Raw genomic sequence first — 15419 nt, forward strand, 5'->3', positions numbered from 1 at the left:
CCTACTTTTACCTGAAAAGAAAATGTAAGGCATATGTGACCAATCATGAATTCATGATGCCATGTATGATAAGAAGGTAACATAAATGGTGAGGCAAGAGATTGTTGTCTAGTTGTGTGGTCCCTACACTAGTGAGACACTCAATGGGATGCACTCAAACGATATATACATGAATGGGATTTTTTCCCCCTTCATAAAAGCTGAATGGTAATTCAGACAATTTGTGTCTATCTATGCCAGCAAGAAAAGTTCTTAGAAGGGTTACTTTCACTGCATGCTAGGACCTGTTAATAAATTTCAAGTGACTGGAGAGGAAGAGAGTACTTAACCATCTATCTGCTCAGGAATCTGGAATTGCCACCTGCTGTTCTAATGGAGGAGTAGTAATTATCACATGTGGGAAAGAACATCATGGGGTAACTATACATCTATGATAAATGTGGTGGATAAGCATTGTAAAGCCACAGAAAATGACAATATGCAATTTGTTCTGCTCATTAAATTGAGCAGCTTGGCTAGCTAGGGAACCCTTGAAGGATACAGTCATTTTCCCGTTTCAAACTCTATCTGAACTTGCATTAAGGAATGAACACTCCATGAAACCTGTAAGATTTGCTCCAGGTGGTTCGAAGGATTGAAGATAGATCATCATAAATAAGTAGGAGGCAAAGGACACTCAAAAGTATGATAGCAAGAACAAGTAGAACAAGAACCTTTCTGATCCTCCATTAAATGACACCAGCTGAGGCGCTTGGAAACTAATCCAACTAGCAAACATTGGATGGTACTCAGCATGTGATTCTGCCAAACAGTGGATGGTGCCTGTAACCTTGTAGCGGTTGGCACTTGGCGTAACTGATTCTCATATTGGGTGCTTTTAATTCCTGCAGCGAAAGAAGTAATCAAAAGTCATGTAGTTGAGATAAATGTGTCCATTGAAGAATGTTCAACTGGGGAAGAACTTCGCAATCAATTAGACACTCCAATCTCTGTTGATAAACAGCATTTTTGCTGTATCATGTCTGTGTAACTGTGAATTTATAAATGCATTGGAGACATTCAGGCCCAACTTTTCTGATCTCTTTTGTTTCTTTTCTCTTCTCTTGGGCTCCTCTTTTTCTTTCCTTTTTTTTGGTGGGGGATTGGAATATTGCACTGCAGCGTTTAGCTGGTAAAAATGCTACAAAACCTGCCATTCTTCTAAACAACTAGTCAACTGGCAAGTAATCACATCAGCAGCTTTAAAATGAAAACAGAAGGATGAAAAGATCCTGAACCTTGAATATTATCTTCTGAACATTACCTTGAATAACCAATAGCTCCTTCAAATCCTACAGTGCATCATCTCATTTTTTTACAAGTGAGAAAAGGAGAAGAAAAAAGAAAACATATTGAAAGGCATGCACTCGTGCTACCTCTTTGGGGAGAAACTTATTTTGGTTACTGTTAGTCCCATGGCTGACATGATATTGCTTACGATTTAGTCTGATAACTGCAACCAATAGCCCTGTGCCCCATCCTTTTGTCCCATTCTTGAGCAAAGCAACAGTTGGCTTTGCATTCGAAAACTCCGAGGAGGAAACTGCCAAACTTCAGAACCCCACACTTTCATAAGTGAAAAGCAAACTTCCTCATTATAGAACTACTTAACTACTTCAGATCTAATTGAAAAAATACAGCTCAAAACAGAAGTTCACTAGATCTGGAACGTATATGTAATCACATCAAAATTCACTAAAAATTAAGGTTATTTTACAGATGATCTTGTTAGTCAGTTACAGAGACTCCCCACCCCCAACCTTCATCCATGGAGAGTCATATGCATGCATTACATACAACCTAGCAGAAAAAAGGGTTCAAGTTCATGTTGGACACAACCAAGATGAACACTTCTTTGGCTGCATTTCTTACCCATCTTAAATGAGTAAAACAAGAACTGAGGATCGAATAAGCATACCTCAACAATTAGACACTAAGTCAGTAAAAATTGTACAACCATGGCAGCATTACTACCCACCAATGGCGACCAGGAACTTTTTCTTGCTGTCTGATGCTTCATGTAAAACCGCAATGTCCTTTACCTTTTCAATCAACTCCTCAAGCCCACCCACACCAAATCTCTTGTAGTACAAAGCTTTCTTGTACCGCTGCTGGTAGGTTGCTTCAAAAGTACCAAGGAAGATCCCTCCATTCCAGCTCACTAGAAGCTCTTGTAATTCCTGCTTGAACTGCTCAAGCTGGTTATCAATTTCTTTAGCCATTCCAAAGGCAGTATCCGCACTCCTATCATCAATGTTCCTGTCATCATCTGAAAACTCATCAGAAGAACCACCTGTGTTACTGCACAGTCTTAAATCAGTATTCTCCTCCTGAGTCCCTTTCCCTTTTTTATCCTTCCTAAACAGAACTTGTGGAGTATTTGAGTTTGTCTTTTCAGGTCGATTACTGGAGTTCCGAAGGTACACAAACTTCCATTTTCCCTTGCCTTCCACAGCTATTGTGTCTGACATCCTACTGAGAAGATTCACAAGCTTAAAAGCACCATACTCAGCCACATACAGGGGCCGTCCAAATATCTTATGGTAGTCTGCAGGAAGTCGGGTCAGTGGTAGGCTACCTCCTGACAGCTCAAGCAGCTTCACTAGCTGTCCCTTCAGACCATTGAGGTCTCCAGGCTGGACCCATAATGTTGGGTCCGCTAATTCATTCTGGTCTCCAGTAGCAGGTCCTGCTGAAACATCATATAGACCAGAGGGGAGACTATGGGATCTTGAAGTGGGAAGACAAGGCATGGTAATCAAATTGTTGCTGTATTCAGATAATGACTGTGAGGCCCTTGAGAAATCCCTTGGGTTAAAACAGTAAAACTGGTTGATGTTAGTCCGAGAAGTGTACTCACTTTGTGAGATACCTCTATAAACAATCGCTTCCTCTTCAATTTGTCCATCAATGTTATCATTGAAATGGCAACCCATTAGATACCCAGCAATGTCGGTAGGCCCACGGGACAATAGTGCTTTAGGAGGCACAAACCCTTCTCCACGAGCCACACTTGGCCAGTCCCAGACAAACCTACCTGCATTACTCAAGGCAGATGAAATGCCTACTCCAGCAGGAATGACAAGGATGACAGTATAGCCACGCTGTCCCAGTATATGCAATGCTGGAGAAAAATCTACATCCCCTGAGATCAGCATGATGGATGATGGTGGAGGGTTGTCAAGAGCGAACAAGAACATATCAACCAAAATAGCCTTATCAGCTGCGTCCTTTCTTCCATTGGGAACATCTACAAGTTTCACACCAGTCCTCTGGCAGCCCTCCCTAAGCCGCCTTGGGAAGGCATTGAAATCTCCAAATGCGGAGAACATTGTAACAGCTCCTTCTATAATAGGGTGAACACGTAATGCCATTCTGATGTTACCAGCTACATCTTCAGGACGGACATCACTTGGAACAGGGCAGTTCTCAATGTCCCAGAGGATAGCCACTGGCCCTTGTGAGAAAGTTCTGCTCTGCAGGTTTGAGGGTGGTTGAGGTGGGCCCATGCTTAAATTCAGGGTATTTGTTCCACTGATTTGCATGGATTCTGAAGACAACAACACTCCAGACGTGCTTGAATTAGCCATCATGGTTGGGCTTAAAAACTCGATTTCACTATGAATAACAGAACAAAAAATGAATCAGCTAGGATAATAGTGCCTATCTAGTGAGTACAAGAAGAAAAGAAGAACAATTTCATTTTGCTATGCAGCCCCATCTTTAATTACTAGAATCCATTGACAAAGTTTTGGTCAGGATCAAACTGGAATCCTTGCATGAGTGTGCATGAATGACAAAAGGGTAGCAGATGGTATATCAAATAACATGAATACAAATATCTGAAAAAAACGAGCTACTAATTTTCCTGCTAGAAGGAATAAAAGAGGAACATTTCATCAACTGTGTCATTCAGCATATTTTCTGAAAATCAAGCCTCAGACTAAAGAACATAGTTGTCACGGCGACGAGGCGATGCAAGGCGGTTTAGGCTAATTGAGGCGATGAGTCGACGAGGCGCCCTCCGAGGCGCTTTGAGGCGCTTTTGAGGCGGTTGAGGCGTTGTAAGTGAAATTTTTAGTGTACATCTCATTCACTCTAAATCTATCATTATCTTATATAGTAAAAAAACTAATATCAGACTACCTCAAGTCATCCAACATACTACAAACCACACATAATAGGTCCTAAATAAAAATTCGCAAGAAGAAAGGAAGAGAAGAAGTTGTTTGTCACTGGCCACTGCTTGCCGGAGTGTCGCTGCGGGAATGGAAGAGAAGAAGAGAAGAAGAGAGGAAGAAAGAAAGAGATTAGTGATTAGAGTGAGAGTGTGAGACTTGAGTCAAGAACTTATTCTCTTTCAATTTTGTTTGTTTTTTATTTTTATTTTAACATTTGATCACATGTAGCGTCATTATACATATGCACATAGGTTCAAACAATAGATACTTTACAATCGGAATCTAATAAGCATTTCAATATATGCCTTCAATTAGGCATCTTTCTCGTGATTTAAAAAAGAAAAAAAGAAAAAAAAAAAGCGGACGCTTTATTGCCTAAAAATAAGGCAACGCCAATTTGAGGCGCTCCGAAGGAGCCCAGACACCAAGGCGACGATTAAGCGACGCCTAGGCGACGCCTTGACAACTATGCTAAAGAATACTCAAGTCTCCCCACATTTGGCACTGTAATTCAACAATAAGGGCTCAAAAAAATTATCCTCCAAAAATTTAGGACGAAAAAATTAGAGAAACCTATTACTTATAGCGATTCAAGAGATTGTTTTAACAACTCAAAACCATGCAATTAACAATATTTTGCTCTCATATTAGGGAATAGGAAGTCAAGATATAATAAGGAAATTCCTATTTACATTCTCGAATGAGAATGAATCTAACAGCCAGCCTAATGCACCACACTGTACCAACCACTCAGGTCTTCCACAGTACGTCCTTCATTTGTCAGATAAATTTGGAACAAAAAGAGGAGGACTCTGGATAAATTTCATGTACATTTTAAATAAAGGGAAAATTAAAAGAATATATATCAGATTCCCTGATTCTCTTCAGTCAACATACTTCAATAATATTGAAGAAAATTATACACAATAAATAGAAGATTGGATGAGTTCTTAAATTTGAAATTTTTTTACAGAGAAATGGTTTTCTTCTTGAAGAATTTCGTTTGCATCTTTTGACGGATCTATTAGCGATATAGGGGTGCAAGGTTGGTCCTAAAGGCCTTGACCTGCCCTGAGCCCGAATACGGCCTGGGCTCAAGACTTTGGCCCTAAGGGCTGGTCAAGGCCAAAATATTCTGGCCTGAATTAGGGCCAAGGGTGGGCCTGGGATTAGTGTTTGTCCCGCCCGGCCCCTGAACCGTCCTTGATTTTGGCCCTAATCATGACCCTAATTTTGGTTGTGATCATGACCTTCATTTTGCCATCATTTTTGTGGTCAAGGCAACAATATGGATTTATAAATTGTTTTATCGATTTATGAAGAAGAAAACAATATGGAGTTTGGGTCGTTTTATATTTTTATGCATTTTATTCTCAATTGTTTGAGATATTTTTTAACTATTGATATCAGATGTAATAGCATTTTAAAAAATCTATTTCTTCTTCATTTTTTTTTTTTTTTTATATATCAGATAATTCAAATTTAACAACAGGTTAGATTATACGTTTTTTTTGTTGTTTTATATAATTGAGATATTATTAATATCAAATTTATCAAGGACATAGAAATGTTTGGAAGTTATGTTGTTTCTTTGTTTTCTTTATATCAAACACCTTATATTTAACAAAAGGTCACATTATGAAAGTTCTATTTTTCTATTGCATATATAATTAAGATATTATCATATCAGATTGAATAATAATAGTTTTGGAAGTTTTTTTTTTTTCTTTTGATATATTATTTTAAAATTAATAAGAGTATGGTTGAAAGTGTCATTGTTCGATTTGGCGTCTCATTTCAACTTAGTTAAGATAATATTTACATTAGAGTTACTAGTCTAGGGCCAGCGTTAGGCAATTAAGGATAGTGATAGGGCTGATCAGCGACAAGGGCAGGGCCAGCCCGCCCCATCTCGACTTGATTAGGACAATTAGGGTAGACAGGGACGGGCTTAGACCGTTATGGTTTAGGGTCAACGACAAGAATTTTAGGACCTGGATAAGGGTCAAGGTGGGAATGGGCTTACTTATTAACATTTAGGACTGGGATTGGGTTCGAAAAAGCCCAGCCCAACCCAACCCATCCCATCCCTGTTGCAGCCCTAAGCGATAAGATATAAATCCAATTAAATTAAGAAGACAAGTTACTCCCACAATGCAGTCTCTTAAACCAGAGGCCTCACCCAAAGAAATCAAAGGATTGCTATTCAAGAGAATATGCTGATACAACGATGCTGACTTTTCAAAAGCAACCAATACAGAAAATGACACTAAATTTCAAGGACAAACTCCTATATATGCAAATGAAAAACCCAAAAACAGATGGTTTCAGATCCCATAAATCCCTCACAGTAACTTCCTCAAACCATAGCTGAATTAACAGCCCCTGAAAAGATTCAGGCCCAGGTTTCCACTCTTTCCACATAGAAACTAATGAAGGGCAAGGAAGCCATAATTTATCTCAATCCGAACTGGCCTTCTAGATACTTCATATAGATATCTGATGGAGGGCCAGTTAAGAGAGAAAGAGAAGCCAGGAAAAATCAGAGTTGCAGAGAAAAAGAGGAGAAATTGCATAAGAATAGGGAGGAGGGGAAAGAAACGCCCGCACACGCACAGCGTGCAAACTAATCAAACCACAGACTCAATTCATTCTTCAAACCTGGTTCTAGTGGTGGGGAACTAAATCATATATAAAGGAAAAGAAAAGATTCCTAAAAATAAGACTCTCAAACTAGGGGGCTAAGAAGAACTGAGGACCAAAATGTCCTATAACCAACTTCTAAAAATAAAAAGAACAAAATATACTAAAAGACATTATTTCCCCAAATAAAATGATTCCCAAAAATCCTAGTAGTTCCAAACTTGATTCTTCTTTGACTTGATGCCCAACCAAAGTTGGGTTGGTCCAAGGTGGTGTGTCTACATCAATTCCCCTAGAGTAAAGACTTGTAACAAGTTCGGTAGAATGAGAGAATCAGTACCACGTAATCAGTATCCATAAAGATCGACTTAGACCGGGAGATCCAGCATATTTCATGAACAAAAATTGTGATCTTCTGATGGTCATTAACAAACAACATCTTTTGATTGGAATCTGATCTTTGGCTTTCACATTCTCCCAAATCTGATTCACCTTCTAACAATTGTATCATGCTTGACATCTAATCATATAAGTTCTTGTTAACACTGGTAAGCTCCCGAATAGTTGTCGAATTAGAAAGTGCTGTCTGCAATTTACAGAACCAATCACCAATTGAAAGGTCTAAGTTGAAACAATCAACCTCCATTACTTAGTGGATTTATGATAAAAATGGTCGAACTATAGATAAAGTGAATATCATAATTAAACAATAGTATCTTAAATAGAGCATAACAAACAGGAATAGTAAACTTGGAAACAAGTTAAAAAGAGGACAAACTGAGACAAGAATAGAGGTTATGGCTAATTCTAGAAAAGGGAAAATAGAAAGTTAAGAGTGACCAACAAGTAAGGGGTAACATAGGCAATATGAGTTTTAGAGGAGCAAAAAGACACAAAAAAAGTCAACAGGGCTACTTTGTTTCTCAGTGAGGAAGTTGGAGAGGAAGGAAAGATGTGTCGTAATTGAAGGAGACCAGTGTGGAAGAATTTGACTTTGCAACTGCTACTATGACCTTAACCAGGAGACTGATTTCGGAAGGTCACGGTTTCAGTTTGATGCAGTTATTAAGATCTATGGCAAGAAATAGGTCAAAGGAGCTCACTAAAAAAAGGGCTCACACCCTTCTCCGACTGGTGATCCAATCCCTTGGGCAATAGAGCCAACCTGACTGTATGTTGGGGGTTTCTGGGACTCTCAAACCCAGATTGTGGGAGGCAGTACTGTCAATTTTAATGACAAATTTTATCATGTGTTGGCCAAATCCTTGCTGTAGTCCGCATAGCCGTGTCAATCATTTGAAGATCCTCAATGGGATCCGAGTTTCTGGGACTCTCAAACCCAGATTGTAGGAGGCAGTACTGTCAATTTTAATGACAAATTTTATCATGTGTCGGCCAAATCCTTGCTGTAGTCCCCATAGCCATGTCAATCATTTGAAGATCCTCAATGGGATCTAGTAACTAACTCTAACTAGGGAAGTAAGAAGAATTGGGAACCAATGTTCTATGTAGGTAACTTCTAAAAATAAATAGAAAATAAAAGGCATTATTTCCCCAACAACAACAACAACAACAACAAGCATTGTCCCAACTAAATGGGGTCGGCTACATGGATTCTTGCCTTCCAATCAGTTTTGTTTTTTTGCCTTCCAATCAGTTTTATTTGAGGCCATGCTAGATAGCATTATTTTCCCAAATTACATAAATACTTAAAACCCTAGGAGATCCAAACCCAACATTGTCTAGGTACCCAACTACATTTGGGGCTGCCCAATGTAGTTTACTTACATCAATATCTATATCATCTTTACTTTTCTACTGAATTCAAAAACAAAACCTTAATAAAAGTAAAATTTTCCACTCTTAAGTCTTAACTCACATGGAAGGATAGAAACCATCTCTCAACTGAGTAGTTTAATTAGTAGAGTCTTGTGTAGGGATACATTGTGTTCAAACAATAATTTTATGGTTTCTTATATCACAATTGTTAAAGTACCACCTAGGCCTTTTTCGCCTTGGTGGTGTATATTTGTTATTTCTCTTACCTAGGATATTATTTATAAATAAACAAATACCCCGTTGTTAATCCTGATAGAAGTAGTTAAAAGAAAAAATTACAAAAGGTATGAAGTCAACCCACCAATTTTAAAATAAAAATTTGGATTTTTCAAAGGTAGATGAAATTTCCAACTCTCTAATGCTATAGTTTTCTCAAACATAAAATTCCACATATCTTAAAATGGTAAAAATAATTGCTTGAAAACCCAAAAGAACATTAAATTATTCAACATTCATTTCTTTTGATATCTGAAAAATATTTTTTATTCACATAAAAGTGACCACATGTGCACACACCTAATATGGTTTCATCCAAGCATAACCCTTCTATATAAACCAGATTTAAGCAATCCTTGTCCTGCTGGAAAGCTGGTATGTGCTTAAAAGAGTCTGATGTAAAGATAAGATCACATGACTAGTAAAACTTTCTTCAAGAATATTTCTCGAATTTGAGAGCAGCTTAATACTTATATAAGATATATTTTCAAACAAGAGTATAAATGTAAGATATATTTTCAAACAAGAGTATAAACTAACTGTACGTCTGTACATTAAGATTATTTCAAACTTCCAGTAGCTTGTTTCGTCAGTTCAGCCATCTTCTAGTTTTATATTGATTTTTTACGGATATATGTGGCTTACAATATTGATTTTTTATGAATTGATGTGGTCCAATGTTGCTTTTTAATGACTTAATGTGGCTTTAATGTCAATTTGTTGATGACTTGGTGTGGCTTAATGTTGGTTTCTGATATATAAGGTAGGTATCACAAAATAAATGGGGGGGGAAAGGAAACTGAAAAAGGTTGCCTAGGCAACACCTTGGCAGGTGCTTGTCACCTAAGTGCTTAGGCAGTCTCCACTGCCTTGACAATTATGCTTCCTATATTATGTTATTTGAAGAAAAACAAGTATATGCATATGGTATTTTAAAGCATAATGTTTCTACATGTTCCAGTGGCCTGTTGATAAGATTGGGTGTCAGTTACCTTCATTAGTTTCATTGTATCACTATGTATATTGTACAATGGACAGATGAATCTGCTTTCCACTTCAAAGAGAGACCAATCTAAGGATAAAACCATAATCCACAACACTGATTGAATCCTTTGTTTGTATTCAACTTCTCATTTCATTGTGGGCTAATAAAATCACTTTGATATTTATCAGGAACCCAACAAAAAAAAAAAAAAGAACCTGAGTAGTGAAAGTTGGACTACGGACAAGTGATAAGAACATTGAACAATTGCCCTATACCTCAAGATCAGAACAAAACAAATCGGGGTGGAAAAGGACCTCAAATCATCCAAACTCTATCAACTGACACAATTATTACATGTTAACTATTCATAACCAAAATAACCACAAAATATTGGATCTAACTACTGCTGATTAGGACAATCTGAAAAGTATCTCAATAGAGAAAACCCTCGAATAGTGAACATAACCTAATTCAGTAAACACTCATCAACGGAATCCACTGCCCATAAGCAAGACTATGAAACCCAATAAAGAATTCTCTTGGAACCAAAACACACAGAATACCCAAGATCCCTTTTTGTTTTCCCTCCGCATCAACAACCCACCACAAAAGAAGATCGAATGATTTTGCCCTACTTTAATCTCCCCTGACAGCACAAAAGAAACTATTGCCAACAAACTCAGTCCTGCAATCCAATTTAAAGCGAATGAAAGAAATAGGAAAATTGAGAAGACCACCAATCCATCCAGATGCATTAGAATTGCACATCAAGAAACACAAGCATCGATCAATTCTTACAGAAGCAACGAGTTGGAAATTAACTTACCAGGACTGATCAGCTAATGAAACTAGATTGATTGATTCAGCTAGCTGATCAACCGACTTTGACGAGTAAAGTCGTAAACTGAAGCGGCAACGACCGTCGGTGAAGCAACGAAGCCTCGCACGAAATTCTCTCTCACTGCAAAATCGCACGTGTGCGCACCTGAGGCCTGAGGGCATGTGTAGAAGGAGAAGCAAAGTACTAAAACCAAGTATATGTCTGCAACTCGCACGTCAACTTTCAAGAATCATTCCGCCCGTTAGATTTAAATTACGTCACGTGCCAAAAGTATTTTGACTTAACCAGTAAGGCTTACTGCCGCTGTACATGAAGAAGCCACTGTCCTTGCCCTTGCTTTTTTTTGTTTTTGTGTCAGCCTATTCTCTCTACGTATTATTTTTCTTTTTAAATTGAAAATATTTACACAGGATTAAGGTCTATGTTCAGCACCAACGGGGTTGGTCCAAGTGGTAAGCAGCTTGGTTACCTTAAGCAAGGTTCCAGTAATTGAATCCTTGTTTGATTAACTTGAATATGTGGTTTGGAGAGTTCTGTCAATATGATTTTGTGAATGCACAAATGTTTAGTACTTTTATAGTTGGATGAAATCTCTAAATTTCATCTCATACCCATAATACATCTACATATTAAAGTTTTTAGTGTAAAAAGGTAAATCTCTGAATTTCATGAATTCATGGATTCACACAATCAAACGGATATAAACTTCTCATTTATGAATCTAACGATTTAAAATTTCTGAATTCATATAACCAAACAAGCCATGGGGGGCCGAAAGCCCCGGGGGGGGGGCCGGTCGCGCCCAAATCCCGTCGTTTTGGGCGTCCCCACTTTTCCCGGTGTCCGTTTGTCCCGCCGCCCGCCAAGAGAATTTACTAATAAGCTAAAGTATTATAGTGTAAATTTAAGAGGTGTAAATTACATAAAGACCCCCTAAACTGCAAAGCAATTATAACTACTAATCCTAAAAGAAAATCAATTACAAATATCCCCTTAGTATTAAATATTAAAGTTAAATAACGACAGTGTCACCAAACAGATATATGAAATAAAAGTCTACCTTTTATTATACAAATATTTTTTACACTATCATATTTACCAACAACATCCATCTATTATATTCTCTCTCTTCTTAAATAAATAAATTTAAAAAAAAAATCCTCAACTTCCGTAGCCCAACCCTCTCCATTGCTCTTCAATCTACTCCACTCTCTCCTAGTGGATTTTTGTGGATTTTTATCCGCTCCAGTACTGACAACATCCAGTTACTGCAAGTTGATCGTTAGATTTTCGACACGTTGCTTATTTCAATCCAATGAACAACATTTCATGAAAAAGAATGAAAAAGAATGAAAAAAAACCTTTATAGGATCGGTGATTCTCTCTTTCACCCGATTCTCCCCTCGTCCACCTCCTCCGTCTTCAGCTCCGGCCGCACCGATGTCGCCATCTCCACCTTCTCCGCTTCCAGCGACCAGCTTCAACCTAGAACCATCTGAGTAGAAGAAACCAGAGGAAGATTAAATCCTCCTTTCACGTGAACAGAGGGGACTTCATTGTCATGTTTGCCGTAAAAAATTAAAGATTATCCTGATTGATTCTTCTAACGATATAAGAAAATAATCTGATAGAACTCCTTTTGGAGACACTTCATTGTGATCTACATGAGGTTATGAGCATGGATGAGCTTAGCTGAGGAGTTATGAGAGGCATAGAAATGCATGGCTTGCAATTTGCTTGAGGTCTTGGGCCTTGAACTTGCATCTCTGAACCTCTTTGATTACTCTCTTAAGCAAAGGAAGACTAGGGCTATCGGAGTCGAGGAAGGATGGGCAGGGGAGGGGAAATTAAGCGGGAAGATTGAGGAAGCGTGGAAGGGGCGACCTGGGCCTGTCGAGTCGAGGAAGGAGAAGTCAAGAAAAGAGAGAAAATAGAAATGGATGGACGAGGGTAAATATGGTATTGTCATGAATAATTCTATAATAAATAGTAAATTTGGTATTTCAAATATCTATTTAGTGATAATATCATTATTTAACTTTAATATTTAACACTGAGAAGGTGTTTGTAATTGATTTTTCTTTAGGGATAATAGATGTAACTGATTGCAAATCCAGGGATCTATATATAATTTGCAAATTTAACAGACATTTTGCTAGGTGTGTCCATACTTTTTATCCATTATTTTAAAGTGTCCCTATAACCTCCCCAAAAGTATATTACAATATCTAAAAGAGGGAACAAAGTTGGAGTTCAAGCAAATTGCATCATTTTCTCCTAAAAAGAAAAAAAAATAAAAAATTGTTCGGTTGAAATAATTCAAAACTGACACAGATCTTTCATAATAGGTACCAATACGATGTTGACCAATACAAACACTACATCTGTACGAGTTACGATACTTTTTTCGCATAGAACAAATTAATCTATCTTCTTCACACATACCACAAAACCCTTTGTACGTATATTTTATTCTTCTTCTTTCTTTTTTTAGGGGGGAGGAGATTTTCAGCGCCATGCCTTGAGTTGCTCCCTAAAATTAATGTGCATCTCTTGAGTTATCTGATTTATCAATTAGATCCCCGTAAAGTAAAATATATCAAAGACATCCACTAACTGTTAAGAATCTATAGTTCAAATGCTGATATAAGCAAATCAAATATTTAAATAACATTAAACGAGAGACCCACACTTCTCTCTTCTTTTATTCTCTCCCTCTACTTTATGTGACTACTTCCTCTACCAGTTATAAATCCTCACAATGCTTGAAAGATAAGCATCATACTAGTTGTTATGGACAAATTGGCCACCTACCAGCTCACCCAGTGATCCAATTGTTGAATCATTAAGACCCAATGATCAATCAAGGGAGCACAATCTTAAGCCACACAATGGGAAGAAAAAATCTAACGACATGGATGATGCACATGAATATATGGGATAGTACGAATAAAGTAAGAGCAACAATGAAGGTAAGACATTCCAAACATCGAATAATATTGCTTTTGAAATATCTTCCCGCTCATTCTACAACACGAAGTTGGGGTTCTTTACAACTCAAGTGTTTTTTTCATTGAGTCACATACTAACTTTATCGTCAGAGGTAGATAACTGATCACACCGATCGGCCCGCGTCTCACGAGTCTTGCTAAGTGATTACAAGGAGCAAATCACTTAAAGGAAGATCCATAAGCAGATCCCTAATTGAGCCAATTCAATTGACCGAGTATTGGTCCAGCTAATTTGACCTCAAAAGGGATTTTTGGCATTACAACTACTATTTTTAAACTTAGAATGTTGAGATAATATTGAAAATAGATAAATAAAAACTAATTGAGAATAACAATGCCAATAATTGCTAAAGTCCATAACTCACATTAGAAGCAAGCAAGACACACAGAGAGATAGAGAGTGAAATACACCGGAGAGAAAGAGAAAGGGCAATAGAGTTGGACACATTGATATACATGGTTTAGTTGATTTCAATAACCTAAGCCACGAAAATGTGATTTGCTTCATTGAGATTGATTGTAGTACACGTTACACATTTATAGTTGGAAAAATTACATATAAACCCCTTGTATTTTCAATCAATTACATCTACTATCCCTGAAAAGATAATCAATTACAAATACCCAATGTTAAGAATTGAAAACTATAAATGGACAATGAAGCAGTAGGGGGGCATTTTGTAATTGTTTTGTTTTTTTCTTCTTCTTATTTTCTAGAGGTGGTAAATGTAATTGATTACAAATACATGGGATATATCCATACTTTTCCATTTATAGTTACAAGAGTCATTGTCCAACATTAATCTTGGATTCTTACTCTAGAGTTTGAATTACAAAAGTTATCTATTTGTATTTGGTATGAACCATGTCTCATATGTGTTTGAGTACAACTCTGAGTTTGTTAATTTGCTACAGTCTTTTAAGTGGTTGAGATAGAGTATGATTCTTAAAGCTTCACACACATTAAGGTATTTGAGTTTAATTATGATTCTTGAGGCCTTGCATGCATGGAGTGGTGGTGGCCATGGTACAAAGAGTCGGCAATATATCGCCTTATCATTGGGGGGTGACACAACTCTCCCCAGTGATACAACATTTACATTATGTCGACGATATATTTTATGGGCGATATATCACGAAAAGTCAATTTTTCGGTGATACATCGCTAATTTCACCATATTTAACAAATTTTTATTCGGTTTTCACCAATTTTTTATTTTAATTTTCACCGATTTTTTCATTCAATTTTTGCCAAAGTTACATGGGACGTTGTCCATTGGCAACAGAATGTGAAGCATGAGCCATATTCAACATAATTGTATAATGAATTGTAGACTTTAGTACTTCTCTCACTAGTTGTGTATTTGTGTTCTCTTTATATGTTTACGTTAGTTTATACGTGTAACAACCCCCATATTTCTAACCCGGGATCCGTATTGCATGTCCGAGAACCCGAAGGTCTAGCCGGATAAATTTGTGGAGTGTCGGATAGAAGTCCATGATCCATACCTTGAACCCATGGATCTTGATTATTTTGGTAAAGAGCCTACCTTGCTTGGAAGTTGGATCCTGGAAGGCAAGTGACGACTGGATGTTCGGATTGAAGGTAAGACCTCTCTCATGTGTTCATTAGGGTTAGGTTGTACTTGGACATCAATCCCCTG

General features: G+C 37.5%; 1 protein-coding gene across 1 annotated transcript; it reads right to left on the bottom strand.

The window, feature by feature from the left end:
- Nucleotides 1-1603: 1603 nt before the first annotated feature.
- LOC149006570 (Putative endonuclease or glycosyl hydrolase) lies at nt 1604-10919 on the bottom strand. Its single transcript, XM_089164855.1, has 2 exons — nt 10730-10919; nt 1604-3657 (listed from the first exon to the last, which is right to left on the bottom strand). Exons 1-2 carry the CDS (start codon nt 10903-10905, stop codon nt 2010-2012), a joined length of 1824 nt encoding a protein of 607 aa, XP_089020981.1. The 5' UTR covers nt 10906-10919; the 3' UTR covers nt 1604-2009.
- Nucleotides 10920-15419: the final 4500 nt, after the last annotated feature.

This window comes from Hakea prostrata, chromosome 8, assembly GCF_041222555.1.
Source record: "Hakea prostrata isolate BN-2017 chromosome 8, UWA_Hpros_2, whole genome shotgun sequence".
Classification (NCBI taxonomy): Eukaryota; Viridiplantae; Streptophyta; class Magnoliopsida; order Proteales; family Proteaceae; genus Hakea; species Hakea prostrata.

Coding starts and splice junctions, on each gene's coding strand:
- LOC149006570 (XM_089164855.1), bottom strand. CDS start 10,905: ATGCCCTCAGGCCTCAGGTGCGCACACGTGCGATTTTGCAGTGAGAGA. Junction 3,658..10,729: donor TCATTAGCTGATCAGTCCTG/GTAAGTTAATTT, acceptor TGTTATTCATAG/TGAAATCGAGTTTTTAAGCC.